Source organism: Phoenix dactylifera, chromosome 9, assembly GCF_051530095.1.
Source record: "Phoenix dactylifera cultivar Ajwa chromosome 9, Ajwa_hap1_PhDact_Kaust_v1.1, whole genome shotgun sequence".
NCBI classification, from domain to species: Eukaryota; Viridiplantae; Streptophyta; class Magnoliopsida; order Arecales; family Arecaceae; genus Phoenix; species Phoenix dactylifera.
This window is the reverse complement of record NC_143198.1, coordinates 7651273-7668026: the sequence shown is the minus strand read 5'-3', so window position 1 is coordinate 7668026 and position 16754 is coordinate 7651273. Positions and strand designations below refer to the sequence as shown.

General features: G+C 39.5%; 2 protein-coding genes across 2 annotated transcripts; one reads left to right on the top strand and one right to left on the bottom strand.

Moving 5' to 3' along the window:
• Positions 1-6739: 6739 nt before the first annotated feature.
• LOC113462950 (uncharacterized) lies at positions 6740-8850 on the bottom strand. Its single transcript, XM_088703807.2, has 4 exons — positions 8420-8850; positions 7684-7748; positions 7481-7576; positions 6740-7369 (listed from the first exon to the last, which is right to left on the bottom strand). Exons 1-4 carry the CDS (start codon positions 8700-8702, stop codon positions 7271-7273), a joined length of 543 nt encoding a protein of 180 aa, XP_088559933.2. The 5' UTR covers positions 8703-8850; the 3' UTR covers positions 6740-7270.
• A 4123-nt stretch (positions 8851-12973) lies between these two features.
• Positions 12974-15106, top strand: LOC103710528 (putative glutathione S-transferase parA). The gene is made up of 2 exons (XM_008796284.6): positions 12974-13717; positions 14380-15106. The coding sequence occupies exons 1-2, from the start codon at positions 13397-13399 to the stop codon at positions 14725-14727; spliced, it is 669 nt and encodes a 222-aa protein (XP_008794506.4). The 5' UTR covers positions 12974-13396; the 3' UTR covers positions 14728-15106.
• The last annotated feature ends 1648 nt before the right edge of the window (positions 15107-16754 follow it).

Here is a 16754-nt window from a genome sequence, read left to right as displayed (position 1 = left end):
GGCACCTCTCCTCCCTCTTCGCCATCCTCCTTCCTCTCTAGTGGCCAGCACGCCACCCCAGCCGAGCACCGCCTGAGACCCTTTCTTTCTCTTGATCTGTCATCTTCCCATCAATCTGTTTTCTGGACAAAGCACCGCCGCCCCACTTCCATCAGACATTGCTGCTGCTAGCTGTCAGATCGGCTACCTTCGATCGAGATTCTCCCCCTCCACGATGCACCATTAAGTTCTCACCTCCTTTTGTTCTTTTGATCGAAGCTTCCCCTATTTCGGACCCAAACCGAAAATGTCTTAGTTTTTCCTTCTAACCGTAGTCACCGAAGCAAACGCTGCTCATCGACCAGACATCGACCTCCGGCCACCGCCGGACCTTCCCTCCTCCCTTTCTTCCGTCTTTTCTTTCTTCCTTCCTGTTCCTAAACGCATCGGGATGAAGAACGCTTCTCATGGGCCGAGTTAGACCGAGTTTGGGCCCTATTGTGTCGTGCCCATTGTGGGCCAAATTTGGGCCTAGTTCAGTCATTTTGGGCCCCATTGGGTCGTACCTATTGTGGGCCAAATTTGGGCTCAGTTCAGTTATATTAGGCCCTGTTGGGCTGTGCCATTATGGGCCAAATTTGGGCCTACTTCGGTCATTTTGGGCCATGTTGGGCCGTATCCATTGTGGAACAAATATGCGCCTAGTTCAGTCATTTTCGGTTCTTTTGGGTCGTGCCCATTGTGGGCCAAATTTGAGCCCAGTTCAATCATTTGGGGCCTTGTTGGGCCTTACACATTGTGGACAAAATTTGGGTTGTGCCCATTGTGGACAAAAGTTGGGCCCAGTTCAGTCAGTTTGGGCCCTATGGGTTGTGTCTATTGTGAGCTGAGTTCGGACCCTATTCATCCTGATAGATCATTGTGGGCTGAGTTCGAGCCCCGTTCACCTTGTTGGGTTATGTTCATCCATGTGGCCCGAGTCCGTTCATTTTGGGCCAGAAAAAAAGAAGAGAGAAGGGAAACCCTCTTTTTCTCTCTACTTGACTCTTGGACCGAATACATTGATTGATCTTGGTCGACCCAAGTCAAATCTCTCTTTTTCTATTTTGGTCAAACTGGACTGAATAAGCCATTCCTCTGATTATATCTAACCAAGTGGTCGATTCAAACCACTCGGACCGAGCCTAAGACTAGGATCAGACCAAATCCAGACCTGAGCTAAGATTCTCTCTTCTCACATTTTTCTCCCTCTAGATATGCTCAAGGATCCTAGTGTAAGCCCTATTCTTCTTGTTGCTCGGATCTAAGCTGACCCAGTTTAGAGATCCGGAACTGTCTCGGTATCCGGACAGTAGATAGGCCATTACTTCAGCCCACCTAGATTTGACTACTTTTAATCTTTACCTAACCTATTTAATCCTCCTGGCTTAGACTGACCTGAGCAGTTGGGCACTATCACCCGACCAACCTGATTTGGGGCATTAGACTGTAGTATTTAATTTTGACTTCTGGTATTATGTTAAAATAAAATTAATAATATTTTAGTGATATTAAACAGGTGTATTTGAACATTTGAGATTTAAAGCGAAAAGAGTTAAGCAACCAAATGTTTCAAAGTATATTTTTTTCTAATTTTTTGATAAAATTAATAATTAGTTGATTAAATTCTGATATTTGTTTTGTACTTAGCAAAATGGGTCAGGCATGTTAATAACTACTTTAAAATTATGTTATATGCTATGAAATCTGAAAAATATGACAAGACAAGTTATGATAAATAAATTTATTTTGTCTGTATGCATTTCCAACATGGCTATGATCTGTTCTAGTTCTGCCAATGGAGATTATTCGTTGGCCTTGTTGACTTATAATCTATGAGAAACTAGTTTCGACACCATACTTTCAGTGATTAGAATAGTGGTATTTGGATACTGTTGCCACTAGTAGTTAATAATAGTAGTTTTTGGTACTTTGTGTAACCTATGCCACTGGGTTATATGGCCATAGCCTATTGATGTTGAAATTCTGATATCAGAGTTTTTATGAAAATAATAATAAATGTCAAAAAAAATATGTTTATTGATGATTTATTTTTTAGTTAATATTTTATATTTTAATTAAATATCTGGCATGCTTTGACCCATTTCGGGATATTATGTTGCTTACTGGGCTAGTGTAGCTCATTATCATAAATTTTCTCCTTTTAGATTTAGATGCATGATCGCACGGGACTGGAAAGTGCGCTAGATTTTTTAAAGTTTTTGCTATTATTGGTATTTTAGTTAGATTAGTTTGATTATTTGATTTATGTTAGCACATGTTATTTTGAAACTATTGTAAAAACTTTTAAACAAAATAATGCTAAAATAAATTTTAAGAATTTATTATTGCTTTAATATGATTCGTAGCCTTACATGCTTGTACGGTTTTCCATACAGGCATGCGGTGTCTATCACGCTTTGAGTTCGGGGCGTGACAGATTTGATGGTATAAGAGCTTAGATTTAAGATTACTAGAGACTCATGATTAATCGGATCAGAGCTTAGCTTTTAGGATTATTAGGTTAGTCAAAAAATTTGAGAGATGGATAGAAATTAGGCAATAAGACAAATATCTTTGTTTTCTTATGTTATTGATAATTTTTTATTATCTTATCTAAATTTTATTTGAAATGCTTGTTAAAATTAGAATGCTTGCTAACTGTGCGTGCGGCTAATGTTTGAATAAACTAATTAGGGAGTTTTCTTAATGGAACAATTTGTATTTCAGGTTATGATTAAATTGTATTTTGACTAAATTAAGTGAAAGAGTAATCATGCCATGCAATTTTAGAAGTTCAACTTGATATAGGGTATTGTGATATTACTTCTAGTTTGAAGTTAATTATTTTGGTAGCAAGTTAGGGCTCATCTATATGTTGTTTAAGGCTTGGACAAGGAAAGATTGCATGATATTCATTAAAATATTCTTCAAGGTTGAAATTTGTATGACAATCATGCATGAAACTCTTATGAAGAAGAAAAATATATTTGATGAGAATCTAGAATTTTATTGGCCTTATCTAGACTTTGAAATTTTAGATCCTTTCAGTTTATAATGCAGATTGTTATTTTGTTTGAAAAAAATATGAGAATATTGGTGGTTTAAATTATTTTAAGCTCGTCAACAATATTAACTCTATGATTTAGAAATATTTTTTGATGGTTTTTCTTGTTAAGGAAACTTTCATTATCAAAGAAAAGGATAGTGTTTTTGATTTTGACTGATATGGATATCATTGTGTTATTAGTACTATCAACTATGTTAAAAAAAAGAAATTTGGCATCTCAAGTCAATGATGAATAGAATGCTAGTTTCTGCATTAGCTGATCTTAGATTTGGAATGTTTTAATATAAATCTCTTTTCTCTTAGATTTGTAGATTATGCTTTTGAAAGAATTTAGAGATAATTATCAATCTTGAAGAATAGTTTACACTTAAATGTTCTACTATGGATAAAGTGGAGCAGTTTATGATCTTGTGATGTATCAACATTAATTGATGTTTTGACAAAAAAAAAGGGACTATTAGTAAAAAGATGAAATAGTTAATAAATCTATGTTGTCATGAGTAGATCCTCTAAGTTAAGATAGAGTAGTTTTTATGTTTCAGATAGTCTATAGAATTTACAAGATCATGTTTGTTTGCAATATTGCAAATAAAAATATTTTTTTTGGTGGAATTGATCTTAGAGCTTACATCTTGGTGGAATTTTTTGTAAATCTTTGAAGCAGATTATTAGATTTTTGTGAGTCAAATATATATATAAACACACACACACTATAAATCAAGGCTATGAGTTGATCATGAATTTTGTATCACCATAGGTGAAATACTAGACAGATTTTATGAGAGGCCTCAATAAGTTTAAAAGAGAATATTCGAGGTGGTTGAATATGCTCATGAGTAAGCTAATATGTAATATTTTAATTCGTTGGGTCATAGAATTAATATTCTTAAAGGAGAGATTAATATCAAATTGTAGAATGGAATTGTCAAGGGAATCTACAGTTGTCTTAGCTCAAATTGGATCTAGAATATGATTACTCAATAGTGCAAATATGGCAATTATCTTGAGGGTTAATCTTGATCTAGTATGCTTGGGATGTAAGGATTAAAAAAAATTTGCTTGGATATTATTAAAAAAAAGAATGATGATCAGGGATCATTAAGAAATTTTGGAGAATATTGATCAGAGTTGCGCGGCGAAAGTATGGTGGACTGAGTTATTTTAAACTGGTCGAAAATATTGACTATGTTTTGTAACATGTTATGATGGAAGACTAGGTTTTTCAATAAAGAATGCTTTAAAGGTGAATATTATTGATTCTCGGGTTAATAATGATATGATTATGTTTTCTCTCTGATAGATTTTGCCATTTTTGGTATGCTAAGAAAAATTTTTGAGCATTTCATGACTAGAGTGAGTTGATCATTGATTAAATATGATCTAAATTTTTAAAAAACTAAATAAGTCATGTGTTAATTGTTCCCTCTTTATGATTTACAAATTTAAGCAAAATTTAAAGCCTTGTGACATATTGAATCACGATATCAATATTTTGCTTTCTCAAACTTGCTCTTGTGATTTGATGCTAATCATTTTCTAGATAGACTATTGTTGTCTAATGACCATCATTACATTTTGTGAATCACATTCCTAGCAATATGATGATTTGACCCTAATTAAGGTTGGTCATTATCTTTTGTGCACTACAAGAAAATACATATTCAGCGACTAAGATTCTAGTCGCCGAATAACCATATTTGGTTGCCGAAACCTTTTCGCGACTAGCATACTCTTCGTCGCCGAGCCCTAGTCACTGAAAGGTTTTGGCGACCAATATTGTGTAGTCACCTAAGGTACACCAACAACGACCAACATTTGGTTGCCGAAGAAAATTTTCAGTGACCAAATCTGTTGTCGTTAATTTCAACGTCGACCAAATAGTTGGTCATGGAATGTTTGTCTTCCGCTACCAAAAAAATTGGTCACTGAATGTCTATCTTCACCCACCAATAGTTTGGTCGCAGAATATATTAGAATGCATTGGCAACAAACATTTTTTGGTGGCAGAAAGTATTAACCTGTATTTAATTAACAATTCAAATTATAAGCTTAATATTTATTTTTGGGCTCGTTCTAAATCCTGTACAACTAGAGGTGATCACGGGCCTTCTGGCCCGCCCAGCCCGCCCGGCCCGGCCCGAAATTTTTCGGGCTTGGGCATTGAAAAAGGGCCCGTTGGTCGGGCCTGGGCAGGAAAAGCGGCCCGACCAAAAAAATCGGGCCGAGCCTGGACACTTAAAAAAAAAGCCCGATTCGGCCCGGCCCGACTATAAAATACTGATAATATTTAAAAAAAAAGAAACCCTAAAACTAAAACTAAATCCTAAACCCTCCCCTCCCCTCGCTGAGAGCCGCCGCGACCAACCCCCCACCCAACCCCCCCCCCCCCTTTCCGTCGCTGAGAGCCGCCGCCGCCCCCCTTCCTTCGCTGAGAGCCGGCGCCCCCCCTTCCTTCGCTGAGAGCCGGCGCCCCCCCTTCCTTCGCCGAGAGCCGCCGCCCCCCCTTCCCTCGCTGAGAGCCGCCGCCCCCCTTCCTTCGCGGAGAGCCGGCGCCCCCCCTTCCTTCGCCGAGAGCCGCCGCCCCCCTTCCTTCGCTGAGAGCCGGCGCCCCCCCTTTCCTTCGCCGAGAGCCGGCGCCCCCCCTTCCTTCGCCGAGAGCCGGCGCCCCCCCTTCCTTCGCCGAGAGCCGGCGCCCCCCCTTCCTTCGCCGAGAGCCGCCGCCCCCCCTTCCCTCGCCGAGAGCCGCCCCCCTTCCTTCGCCGAGAGCCCGACTCGGAGAGGGAGAGGTGGGGGGGGAGCGGGAGAGCTCGGAAGTTCCGAGTCGGAACTCAGAGAGGGAGAGGTGGGGGGGGAGCGGGAGAGAGGGAGGGAGGTCGGGTCGGGCCTGTCGGGTCGGGCCTGTCGGGTCGGGCCTATCGGGTCGGGCCTGTCGGGTCGGGCCTGGGACCAGATTTATAAAGTCGGGTCGGGCCTGGACAAAAATTTAAGCCCGACAGTCGGGCCGGGCCGGGTCTGGGCATAGCCATCGGGCCTAATTTCTGCTGTGGAGCCCGGCCCGAGCCCGGCCCGACCCGGGTTTTGATCACCTCTATGTACAACCAACACAGCCCATCCAATATCCATATTGCACAATACATTTGCTCATCCAAATAGAAGTATACACAATATTGAGAATCCATAATCATTCATTATAAATATCATCATCTATAAGTCTAAAGTCAAGCATACCTATTAACCATACATCACAATGTTTCATCCATACCATATGTTAAGGTGATAATCATCACCAAACACATCAAAATGTAAATTAAAAATTTCAAAATATCTGATCTTGCTATTCCTCCAAACAACCATCATGTAGACAAAAATATTCTTAAACCAAAAACTTGATTCTGCTTGTAGACAACTCCACCATGATCATCTGAACAAAAGCTATCCATGTACCAAAAACTAGATTTCACATGCTCATAACTCCACCATGTTTCTGAGAAAGTAAAAAAGAATACACAATCAATAACCACATGTGAAAAATAATAAACTAAAATTCAAGTATAAGTTCACAATGACATTTCGCTTAATTTGGTCAAAATCTCTAAATAACCTACGTAATATAAATGAGAATACATACCAACGAGTATTTATACCATCAGTTGAATACATGGCCCCATCATGAGGGATAGATGACTTGTGCGTTTGAGTCTTTTCCTTTAAGAACTCTGTCACCAAACTTATAAGATGTGACATACGACTAGGTGTGGAAGAAGATGAAGAGGGCTTCGGCCCAACCCCAAATCCAAGAATGTATCTCTTCCTTTTTCCAAGTGCCTGCCTAGACATCTCCTCTGATGTTAATTACACACCGGATTGGAAAGATTCTTCTCGCAAGCTCAACATCCGCCAGTTCTTCACTATTCTACTGACTTCGCAAACACTGTACTCTCCATAGCTAATGTGATGGAAGACCAAGCTTTGAATCAGCTGCTCGCTTCACTCAGTTTATGTCTTCTATTAAAGGCAACTCCTTACTCCTAAGCTTCAATTAAGGAACTTATTTCCACCTTTCCTTGCTTATTATCAAAATCATTTGATCCTTGTCAATTCAGCAGATTGTGCAGCAATGCAACCTAAAGTCTCAAATTAGTGCATCCTTAGATGTAGTTGAAGTAACAAAGTCAGGCATCATTAATCACTGACCTTTAAGTCTGACCAATTCTCAATCGGATTGGTCCCAAGATCTAAATTATGAACTTTTATGTTCCGTGCCAACTCAGCTGGCAGAGCCTGGGAAATGAAGCAAGACATGGTTACAAGTGACAGAGACAAGCTAGGACTAGGTCAAAAAAATAAGGACTGTGACAACAATTACATGTATTTTATGCAGGTAAAACATACTGTAATCTTGTTTTGAGCAAATCTGATTGACTTCAAAACCACACATGACGTGAGGGAAGATCCAATTTCTTGAATCTGACAATGGGAGAGACAAAGCTGAAATGAGATGAAAGTTAGAAAAGCTGTAGCAACCTCTGATATAAATGATCATAGTTGCGAAAAAAAATGAAAGAATTAAAACCATATCAATATTTAAATCTTACCTTTGTGATAGATGTCAATTTCATCAAAGAGTCACCAATCTCATGAATTGGATTTCGTGAAAGAACTGAAGAGAAAAGATTTAGGAAGAAAGAAAATAAATATTGCCATTTTTTTAAAAGCATTTCTCATCAATGCCCAATATACTGAGTTGGTATTTGTTGACCAAGAGTATGCAATAAAACAGCCAAAAGTTAAAAGGAGGATATCGAAATTATAATGAGAATTATACATAATGCATTACATCTAAAGCAGTCTAAAAAGAATCAGAACACTATGAGAATTCTAATGCGAATTTAACATTTTAATATATCCTTGGATCTAACTGAAGAAAAATAATCAAAGCTTATTATTAAAAATATAAATAATCAAAATTGCATTAAAAAACAATCAATTTCTGCACTATTGAAGTTAAATTCCCATAGTGAAATGCATGAACCTCAATCTAAAACTGCAAAAAAATTCAAGAGAATATGGAATCCCATAACATCATTAGGATGTCAGAACTACTCGTTCGACAATTGTTCTTTTATAATCCGAAGATATTAATTTAGAAACTAAGCACAATAAATTCATCAATCCAGCGAAGTTTCCATCCATTTCCCGAAATAGATAGCATAAATTCCACCACAACAGAGAAAGTATTATCTTCCCCAAATTACCACCTTTATCGTTTCCATTGAAAAACAATTCCATTAAGTAACAAAAATTAGATCGAGTAGAGCTCAAAAATCCCACCATAGAAGGACCGTAAGCACACAGTATCCGTCTCGAAGCGGCGGATGATCCCGCCAGCCAGCATCCGACGCACCTCGCCGGCGAGGGCACGGAGCAAGAGGCAAGGAGAGAAACGCCCAAATCTCCCTTCGATCTCTTCTTCTCTTCCTTCGAGATGGTCGGAAATGGGAAAACCTAGAGGTCGTCGGTGGCCATCGAAGCAGCTCCGCCTGGCCGAAACGAAGGATCTCGGGGCGGCAGCGGAGAAGCGGCACTGGGACTGGGAGGATAGGAGGGCCGCCATGGGAGCTAGAGTTTCGAGAGGAGAGGGATTGGGGAAGATAGGGTTTTGGAGTTAACGCAAAGGAGAGAGGATAAAATAGTGGTGAGAAGAGATAGTGAAAATCGGAGAGCCGCTAGACGCCCCCACGGTATGGATGTCATTGCTGTGGATGGCCTTTCGGTTAGGGATTTGTTGGATTTAGGTTAGGGAGGAGGAGGAGGGGTTAGGGATCACGTGGGGGGGGGGGGAGGATGGGTGGGTGCCGGGGCCGCGGGTTGAGCGGCTGCAGGGGTTTTGGGAAGGGGAAGGGGGGAATTTGGGCGGGGCGGCGGCACTTAGTTTCATTTTGAATTTTCCTCTTTCTAACTTTTTTTTATTATAATTATTTAAAAATAATATTTTTAATATTTTTAGAATTAAAAATTAAATTTGGTGACAGAAATTTCGGTCAGTAATCCATCACTGCTAAAAATAATCTTTTAAAAATTTATAAACACTTGAGTTACGATTTTTGTGACGGCTGAGTTTGTCACTGTCTGGTTGCAATTTCGGTTACCAGTTTTGTGACAAATATTCCGTCAATACAATGGTTACTAAATTTTGGCGCCCACCCTACCCGCATATTCTGTGACCGGTCTGTTACTAATCTGTCACTAAGTTCATACCACGGTGACCAAATTTTTGTATGTCACTAATCCGTCACAAATAGTGACAGATAACAGGCCGTCACTAGTTTTCCGTCACTATACGCTTGTTTTCTGGTAGTGAAAGTTGTGGGATTGAGATTCAGCCGAAGAGACGAGGACATGTCTAAGTGAATTAAGGTGTTAAACGGCACCATTTGAAAATAAGCAGTTTTTTTTTTTTTTGAACTTAGAAATTAGCATCTTACAGGGGCTAGTACAACATCGTTCGGTTTTACGGAAACCTTCCACTACCAAAAGTTTGGTCACTAAAAAACTCAAACTTTCTGCCCAATTTTTTCATCGAAAAAAGGCGCCAATCGTAAAAGTTTTCCTGGACTAAATTTTTTTTAGTCGCTGGAGGTGAACCTTTAAGGACTAAAATTTAGTCGCCAAAAGTTTTACCTCTAGCCCGTGCGAAATATTGGACTCGTGCCAACTTGGTATTGCTTTTCCGCGACCAAATATGTATTTAGTCGGTGTAGGACAATTATTCAGTAACTAATAAAAATGTTGGTCGCAGATAGCCTTATTTTCAGCGACTAAACTTTAATCGCCAAACGTTTTACCTCCACCCCGCCAACTTAGTTTTGATTTTCCGCGACCAAATATGCATTTAGTCGGTGTAGGACAATCATTCAGTAACTAACAAATATGTTGGTCGCAAATAGCCTTATTTGCAACGACCACTATTCATTTAGTCGCCGAAAGTGGTCGCTGAAAGTGTATTTTCTTGTAGTGGTGGATCAGCACGCCATCATAATAAGTGTAACAAATCTATTTTATTTCAAGTTCTATCCTAAATACAATTAATTTTAATCAATCTTATTGTGAATTAATCCCAATCCGACCTGGAGTGAACTTATATCAAGATGATAATTTTAATCTTAGATTTTAATTAGTCACTTTTCTAGCACTAATTTTGCTAGTTTATATGAAATTTTTGATAATTGATTAAATTTACCTATCACACTGATTTTGATCGAGGAGAATGAGATCTTGGATTTATGTTAGTCAATGGGCTGAGCATCTCGAAATTTTGAAGGCTTAGATTCTTCAAATTTCAAGGACAAATTTTTTTTAAGAAAAGAGAATGTGAGAATAGGGCCTTAATGGGCTGAAGTCGGCAAGGCCTGCCAACTCCAACCCTTGGCCCAAAGGAGAAGCAGAATAGAGGATCGTGATCGCGATCCTCTGCTCTGCCTTCCTTAGTGTGACTGGGGGAGGGATCTGCAGCAGACCCGTGGCTGCTGGCAAAGGCCGTCAATCGTGCTCAACCGCCGTAAGAATCATAGCGTTGAACGAGCCGACCCCTTCAAAACCTTCTATAAATCCCCCTCTTTCCCTACATTGGGCCATCATCAAGCACCTCTCTTCCCTCCTCCTCCGGTGGCCAGTGTGCCACCTCAACCAAGCGCCGCCCGAGACCCTTTCTTCCTCTTGATCTCTTGTCTTACTGTCACTCTATTTTTGGGACCAAGCACTGTCGCCCTGCTTCCGCCGGACGTCACCGCCGCTACCCACCGGATCGGCTACCTTTGGCCAAGATCCTTCCCCTTCGATGATGCACCGTAAGCTCTCACCTCTCTTTGTTCTTTTGATCGAAGCTTCTACTGTTCCGGACATAAATTGAGGATGTCTCGATTTTTCCTTCTCACTGCAGTCGCCACAGCGGACATTGGCCCTCGACCGGACGTCGACCTCCAACCACCCAGGCCCGGCCACCATCGGACCTTCCCTCTTCCCTCCTCCCTCTCTTCCTTTTTTTCTTCCTTCCTTTGTATTCCTAAACGCATCGGGATGAAGAACTCTCTCGTGGGCCGAGTTTGGGACCTATTGGGCCATGCCCATTGTTGGCCAAATTTGGGCCTAGTTTAGTTATTTTGGAACTTGTTTGGTTGTGCCCATTGTGGGCCAAATTTGGGCCCACTTCAGTCATTTTGGTCCCTATTGGGCCGTGTCTATTGTGGGCCGAGTACGGGCCTTGTTCACCCTAATGGGCCATTGTGGGCCGAGATCAGATCATGTTCACCTTGTTGGGCCCTGTTCATTCATGTGGGCCGAGTCTATTCATTTTGGACCAAAAAAGGAGAGAGAAAGGAAATCCTCTTTTTCTCTCTTTACTTGAATCGTGGACCAGATACATTGATTGATCCAGATTGAGCCAGGCCAAATCTCTTTTTTCTATTTTGGTCAAATTGGAATAAATAGGCCGAGCCTCTGATTGAATCTAACTAAGTGGATTAGCCCAAAACTAAGTGGATCAGGCCCAAAAGCTCAGTTAGCCTTAGATTGTGTATCTCTTTATCTCTCTGAACAAGCCCACATTCTGATTAGATGTAGACCTTTTCTCTGATGGTCGATCTGAACCACTTTGATCGATTTCAAGATCAGGATTAGACCAAATCCAGACCCAAGCTAATATTATCTCTCCTCTTCTTTTTCTCTCTCTAGACATAATCAGGGATCTTAGTATTTATTGCTCAAATCCAAGTTGACCCAGTTTAGAGACCTTGGACCGCCTCAGTACCCGAGTGGTAGACCAGCCATTACTTCAACCTCAGCTAGATTTGACCATTTTTGATCTTTTTCTGACCCATTAAATCTTCCTGGCTCGGACCGATCTGAACAGTCGGGCACTATCATCCGACCAACCTGATTTAAGTGTATGAGACCATAGTGTTTAATTTTGACTTTTAGAATTATATTAAAATAAAACTAATAATACTTTAATGATATTAAACTGGTGTATCTAACATGTTTGTCTGAAGTGAGATTTAAAGTGAAAAGAGGTAAATAACCTAATGTTTCAAAGTATATTTTTTAAAAAAATTTTGGTAAAATTAATAATTAGTTGATTAAATTCTGATATGTACTTTGTACTTAGTAAAACGAGTCGGGCATGTTAATAATTATTTTAAAATTATGTTATATGCTATAAAATCTAGAAAATGTGAGCGGGCAAGTTATGCTAAATTTATTTTATATGTATATATTTTCAGCATGGCTATGATTTGTATAAATTATTGATTTAAAAAAAATAGGAATTAGTATTGCTATGATATGTCGACCTGTAATCTTGCATGCTTGTACAGTCTGCCATATAGGCATACGGTGTCTTTTGTGCTCCAAGTTCGGAATGTGACAAAAAGCCATGAGTTCAAATCTCCCATTCATACCCTTTTTTTATACTATATATTTATTATCTTGAGTCTTTTCTCCTTTTGATTATTCTCGGTTGTTAATTGAGTCATGCCTAACTTGTTGACGCCTTAACACAGATTTTTCTCCTCTTCATTCACAGTGAGCGAATGTTAAATAAAGTTTGACCACGAGCACTGTCATATATTATCGATCGACAAAAGTGTCTACATGGAATCCACGTCAGTACTTGATAGATGATGAGCCAAATTGCCCGCTACTCTATTAGAATGGCTTTATAGGAACTATTCCATTTTATAAATGATGGTCGCTTTTTTTCATGAAAGTCAATTAAAGGGCACATAAGCTCTCTCTTATGCCGCCACCTTTCCCATCTGAAACTTTAGCATGCGCGCGGCGGTAATTTGACCAAAGATAAACCAAAGAACGGATTCCACATCTCCACTGCAACCCACCATACTGAAGTTTCTCTCTTATTCTATTTCACTTTTAGTTCCTAGGTAGTGTAGTTATTATTCAAGTTTCTCTCTTATTCCACCTCTCTTACGCTATTTCACTAAAAGTTCCTACGTTAATCCAAGGAATGGCCCCCAACTGCACTTCGAGAAGAGCAACGTTTTCTCTACGATAGCCTCTCGTTTCCCACGTGTTTTTCATTTTATTTCTTTTTCTCTGGACAAACAACCATCGTGGTTGTTGACTTTGAAAAGCGAACAAATGAAACCAAAATTTTCTTTTCTAACGATAAATAATTTGCGTCTGCCTTCGGCCAAAACCCTTACACTCACGCGCGCCTTCTATATATAACACCCTCATCCTTGTGGTGTCCTTGCACACTCCTAGCGATCTAATTCCCAGGAGCTAAACGTAATGGCACGGGAGAAGGCAGTGGTGCTGCTCGACGAGAGGGTGAGCCCGTTCGGGCAGCGGGTGAGGATCGCGCTGGCGGAGAAAGGGGTGGAGCACGAGTACCAGGAGGAGGATTTGGCCAACAAGAGCCCGCTACTGCTCAAATCTAATCCTGTTTACAAGAAGATCCCTGTACTCATCCATGACGGCAAGCCCATCTGTGAATCTCTCATCATCGTTCAGTACATCGACGAGGTGTGGGTCCGCGGCTCCCCGTTGCTCCCCTCCAACCCCTACGAACGGGCCAACGCCCGCTTCTGGGCGGACTTCGTCGACAAGAAGGTATCCTCCCCTTCCGTGGGCTATACAATATTTTTCTCTTTATCGTTACGCTATCATTTTGCCACCATTGGTGCTGGTGGTGCTCGGCAAGTGGTAGAAAGATGGATAACTATGACCTCATTGATTACTTATTTACTGAACATATTCGGGAAAATGACTATAGATCTGGATACCGTTATACATGGGTTTCATGTGATTGATAAGATACTACTTTGCTCGAAGACTTTGTTATCAAGTCTGTCTCATACCTGAACTAAAGCAAACCCTAATTACAGAAAAGTGACTATATATAGACCCCTAACACAGGCGCAGACAAATAAATAATTGCACAGGAGAATTGGATTGCTCATCATGATTTTTCAAGGTTGTGTGGTTGCGTTGGTGTTAGCAAATCTTTAGTGCAGTTATTTGAAAACCAACCTTGATTCTTTAGGGTGTCTTCTAAGCATTGGCATCTGTTTACCATTGGTACATCTCCCTTATTCTTCCTATGACAAATCTTTGATACCAAATACAAGTTCTGAAAGTACATGAATTAGAATTTATCTCTATATTTCTCTCCTGCATTTTTTAGATTTAGGCTTAGCAATATCAATTTTATTGTCTCATGGAATTTTTCGTCCTCAAGTAGTGTAATATGTTTGCCTTTCTGTTATTAGTAGATTTATGACTCTGGGGCGAGGATGCTGAAATATACGGGACAAGCCCATGAGGAAGCAAAGGAGGAATTCATCGAGAGCTTGAAGCTTCTGGAAGGCGAACTCCGAGACGAGACCTACTTTGGAGGAGAGAACTTTGGTTTAGTTGACATAGCCTTTGTTCCCTTCACGACTTGGTTCTACACTTTTGAGGTTTATGGTAACTTCAGCATTGAGAAAGAGTGCCCCAAGCTGGTGGCTTGGGGCAAAAGGTGCATGGAGAGGGAGAGCGTGTCTAAATCCCTTCAGGATCCCCATGTGGTCTATGAGCTTCTGGCATACTTGCTAAAGAAGAAGTATGGGAAGGTGTAGAAAGGATAAATTATGCAGATCCCAAGGCTGAATTTTATGAAAAAGGACTACAGGTTTCAAGCATGGTGTTTTCTCACTTGTATCTATAGGGCTGGTTTAAGCTAATCTTGTTGTACCCAAAAAAAATAAGAAGCTAATCTTGAAAATGTTAGAACTATGGAGCAATAAAACTTATATGAAGATGAGTTGGGGACCAAGTCCCTAGGGTGTTGTTTTATAACGTGCCTCATTCATCAAAGGCAGCGTTGGTTACAAAGACTGAGATGGGCATTATCTCCACCGCGGTTACATAGAATTTAGTTTTATCGCAACCACCACAATATATCCCATCAATATATCGGAGGCTTATTTTGAATCAAAGTCCAGATCTAATTGCAAAAACTAAAATGAATCCCGATGTGTGTTATTGTGGGCCATATCTGAATGGGCTCAATTGAATCAATTCTAACATTCTCCTACTTGGGCCAACCTAATACAATCACCTTCATTTTAACTATTTAAAATATTTCAAAAACCTTTAGCAAAATTTTTATTTGAATCTACTAATTGAAAAGACGATGTGGATCCACATTTAAAGGACAACTAAGTTCCTTCATAAATTATAGGAGATAATTAAGCTGTATACTTGCTTACAAAATAATCGTCAATGCGAAGTATGATAGTAAATATATTATCAATCGAGACGCAACCTTTCACGTATTACAACACTAATGACATCTCATAATCAAGTTCTTAATTTGGAATTTTTCTTAATGAATGGATAGAACTTTACATCTATTCTTTGGTCTCTTTATCACATGGTAAATAGTTGATCAGTATAAAATGGAATAAACTGAACTTTACGATAAAACCAAATGTGATCACTTTATTACAGTGTCCAATGCATATTATTCATAAAAAGAGCTAATGAGCACCATATGAGCCACATAATTCCTGAAAATCTCGAGAGCGAGTCCTTTAATTAGTGGATCTACAATTATCAGCTCTATATTTATATGAGCCACACTACATCCTACTTTATTCTCTCACAAAGAGAAAAGTATTTAATACTAATGTACTTGCAGACGCTTCTACTCTTCGAACTATTCAAGAATCCTATTGTTGAATTATTGTCATAGTATATCTTTATCGATCTGCTAATAGAGTCAGTAACTCTAAGTTCAATGATAAAATTCTGCAACCAGATGGCTTATGAGGAAGTCTCATAACAAGCAATATACATTGTTTTCCATAGTGAATGTAGTGATAAGACTTTGTTTTGCACTCATCCATGTTACAGCACCTGCTACAAGTAGAAAAATGTATCCAATGGTAGACTTCCTACTATTGATCCACTCAGTACAGTCCAAATTCGAATAACCAATAACTTCAAGATGGTCAATCTGTCTGTATGTGAGCACGTAGTCTTTTGTGCCTTGCAGGTAATGCATGACTTTTTTCATCACAAATTTCTCTAATACTTTAGAGATGTAAGTCCTTTGAGATAGTCCAGGTAACTCTGAGGATCTATCTCTATGAATCTCAATACCGATAATATAAGTGGCTTCCCCTATATCTTTCATCTCAAAATTTTGGGACAAAAACTGTTTGATTTTCTTAAGTAGACCAAGATCACTACTAACGGGCAGAATATCATCCATATATAATACGAAAATTATGAACACACTCCCATTGACCTTCAAACATATACATTGATCAATAATTTTTTTCAAACCAAAAGGAAGTGATTATCCTATTAAATTTCAAATACAACTGTCCAAATGCCTATTTAAGTCCATTGATGGATTTCTTTAATTAGGAAACTATGTGCTCTTGTCCGCGGCCAACAAAACCCTCGAGTTGTTCCATATAAACCTCTTCCTCTAACCGTTGAGAAAGATCATTCTCACATCCATCTGATCGAACTCCAAATAAAAATGAGCCACTAAGACCATGACAATCCTAAAAGTGTCTTTTGATGAAACTAGATGATAATAGGTCTCTTTAAAGTCAATACCTTCCTTTTGTGTGAACCCTTTTGCCATGAG

What these genes read in the sequence shown, in the direction of transcription:
- LOC113462950 (XM_088703807.2), bottom strand. Translation starts at nt 8,702, where the DNA reads ATGGCGGCCCTCCTATCCTCCCAGTCCCAGTGCCGCTTCTCCGCTGCC. An exon ending in GTGCTTACGGTCCTTCTATG is followed by an intron (nt 7,749 to 8,419) that starts GTGGGATTTTTG and finishes TTTTCTCTTCAG; the next exon opens with TTCTTTCACGAAATCCAATT. An exon ending in TTGCTCAAAACAAGATTACA is followed by an intron (nt 7,370 to 7,480) that starts GTATGTTTTACC and finishes TTCATTTCCCAG; the next exon opens with GCTCTGCCAGCTGAGTTGGC.
- LOC103710528 (XM_008796284.6), top strand. Translation starts at nt 13,397, where the DNA reads ATGGCACGGGAGAAGGCAGTGGTGCTGCTCGACGAGAGGGTGAGCCCG. An exon ending in CGGACTTCGTCGACAAGAAG is followed by an intron (nt 13,718 to 14,379) that starts GTATCCTCCCCT and finishes TGTTATTAGTAG; the next exon opens with ATTTATGACTCTGGGGCGAG.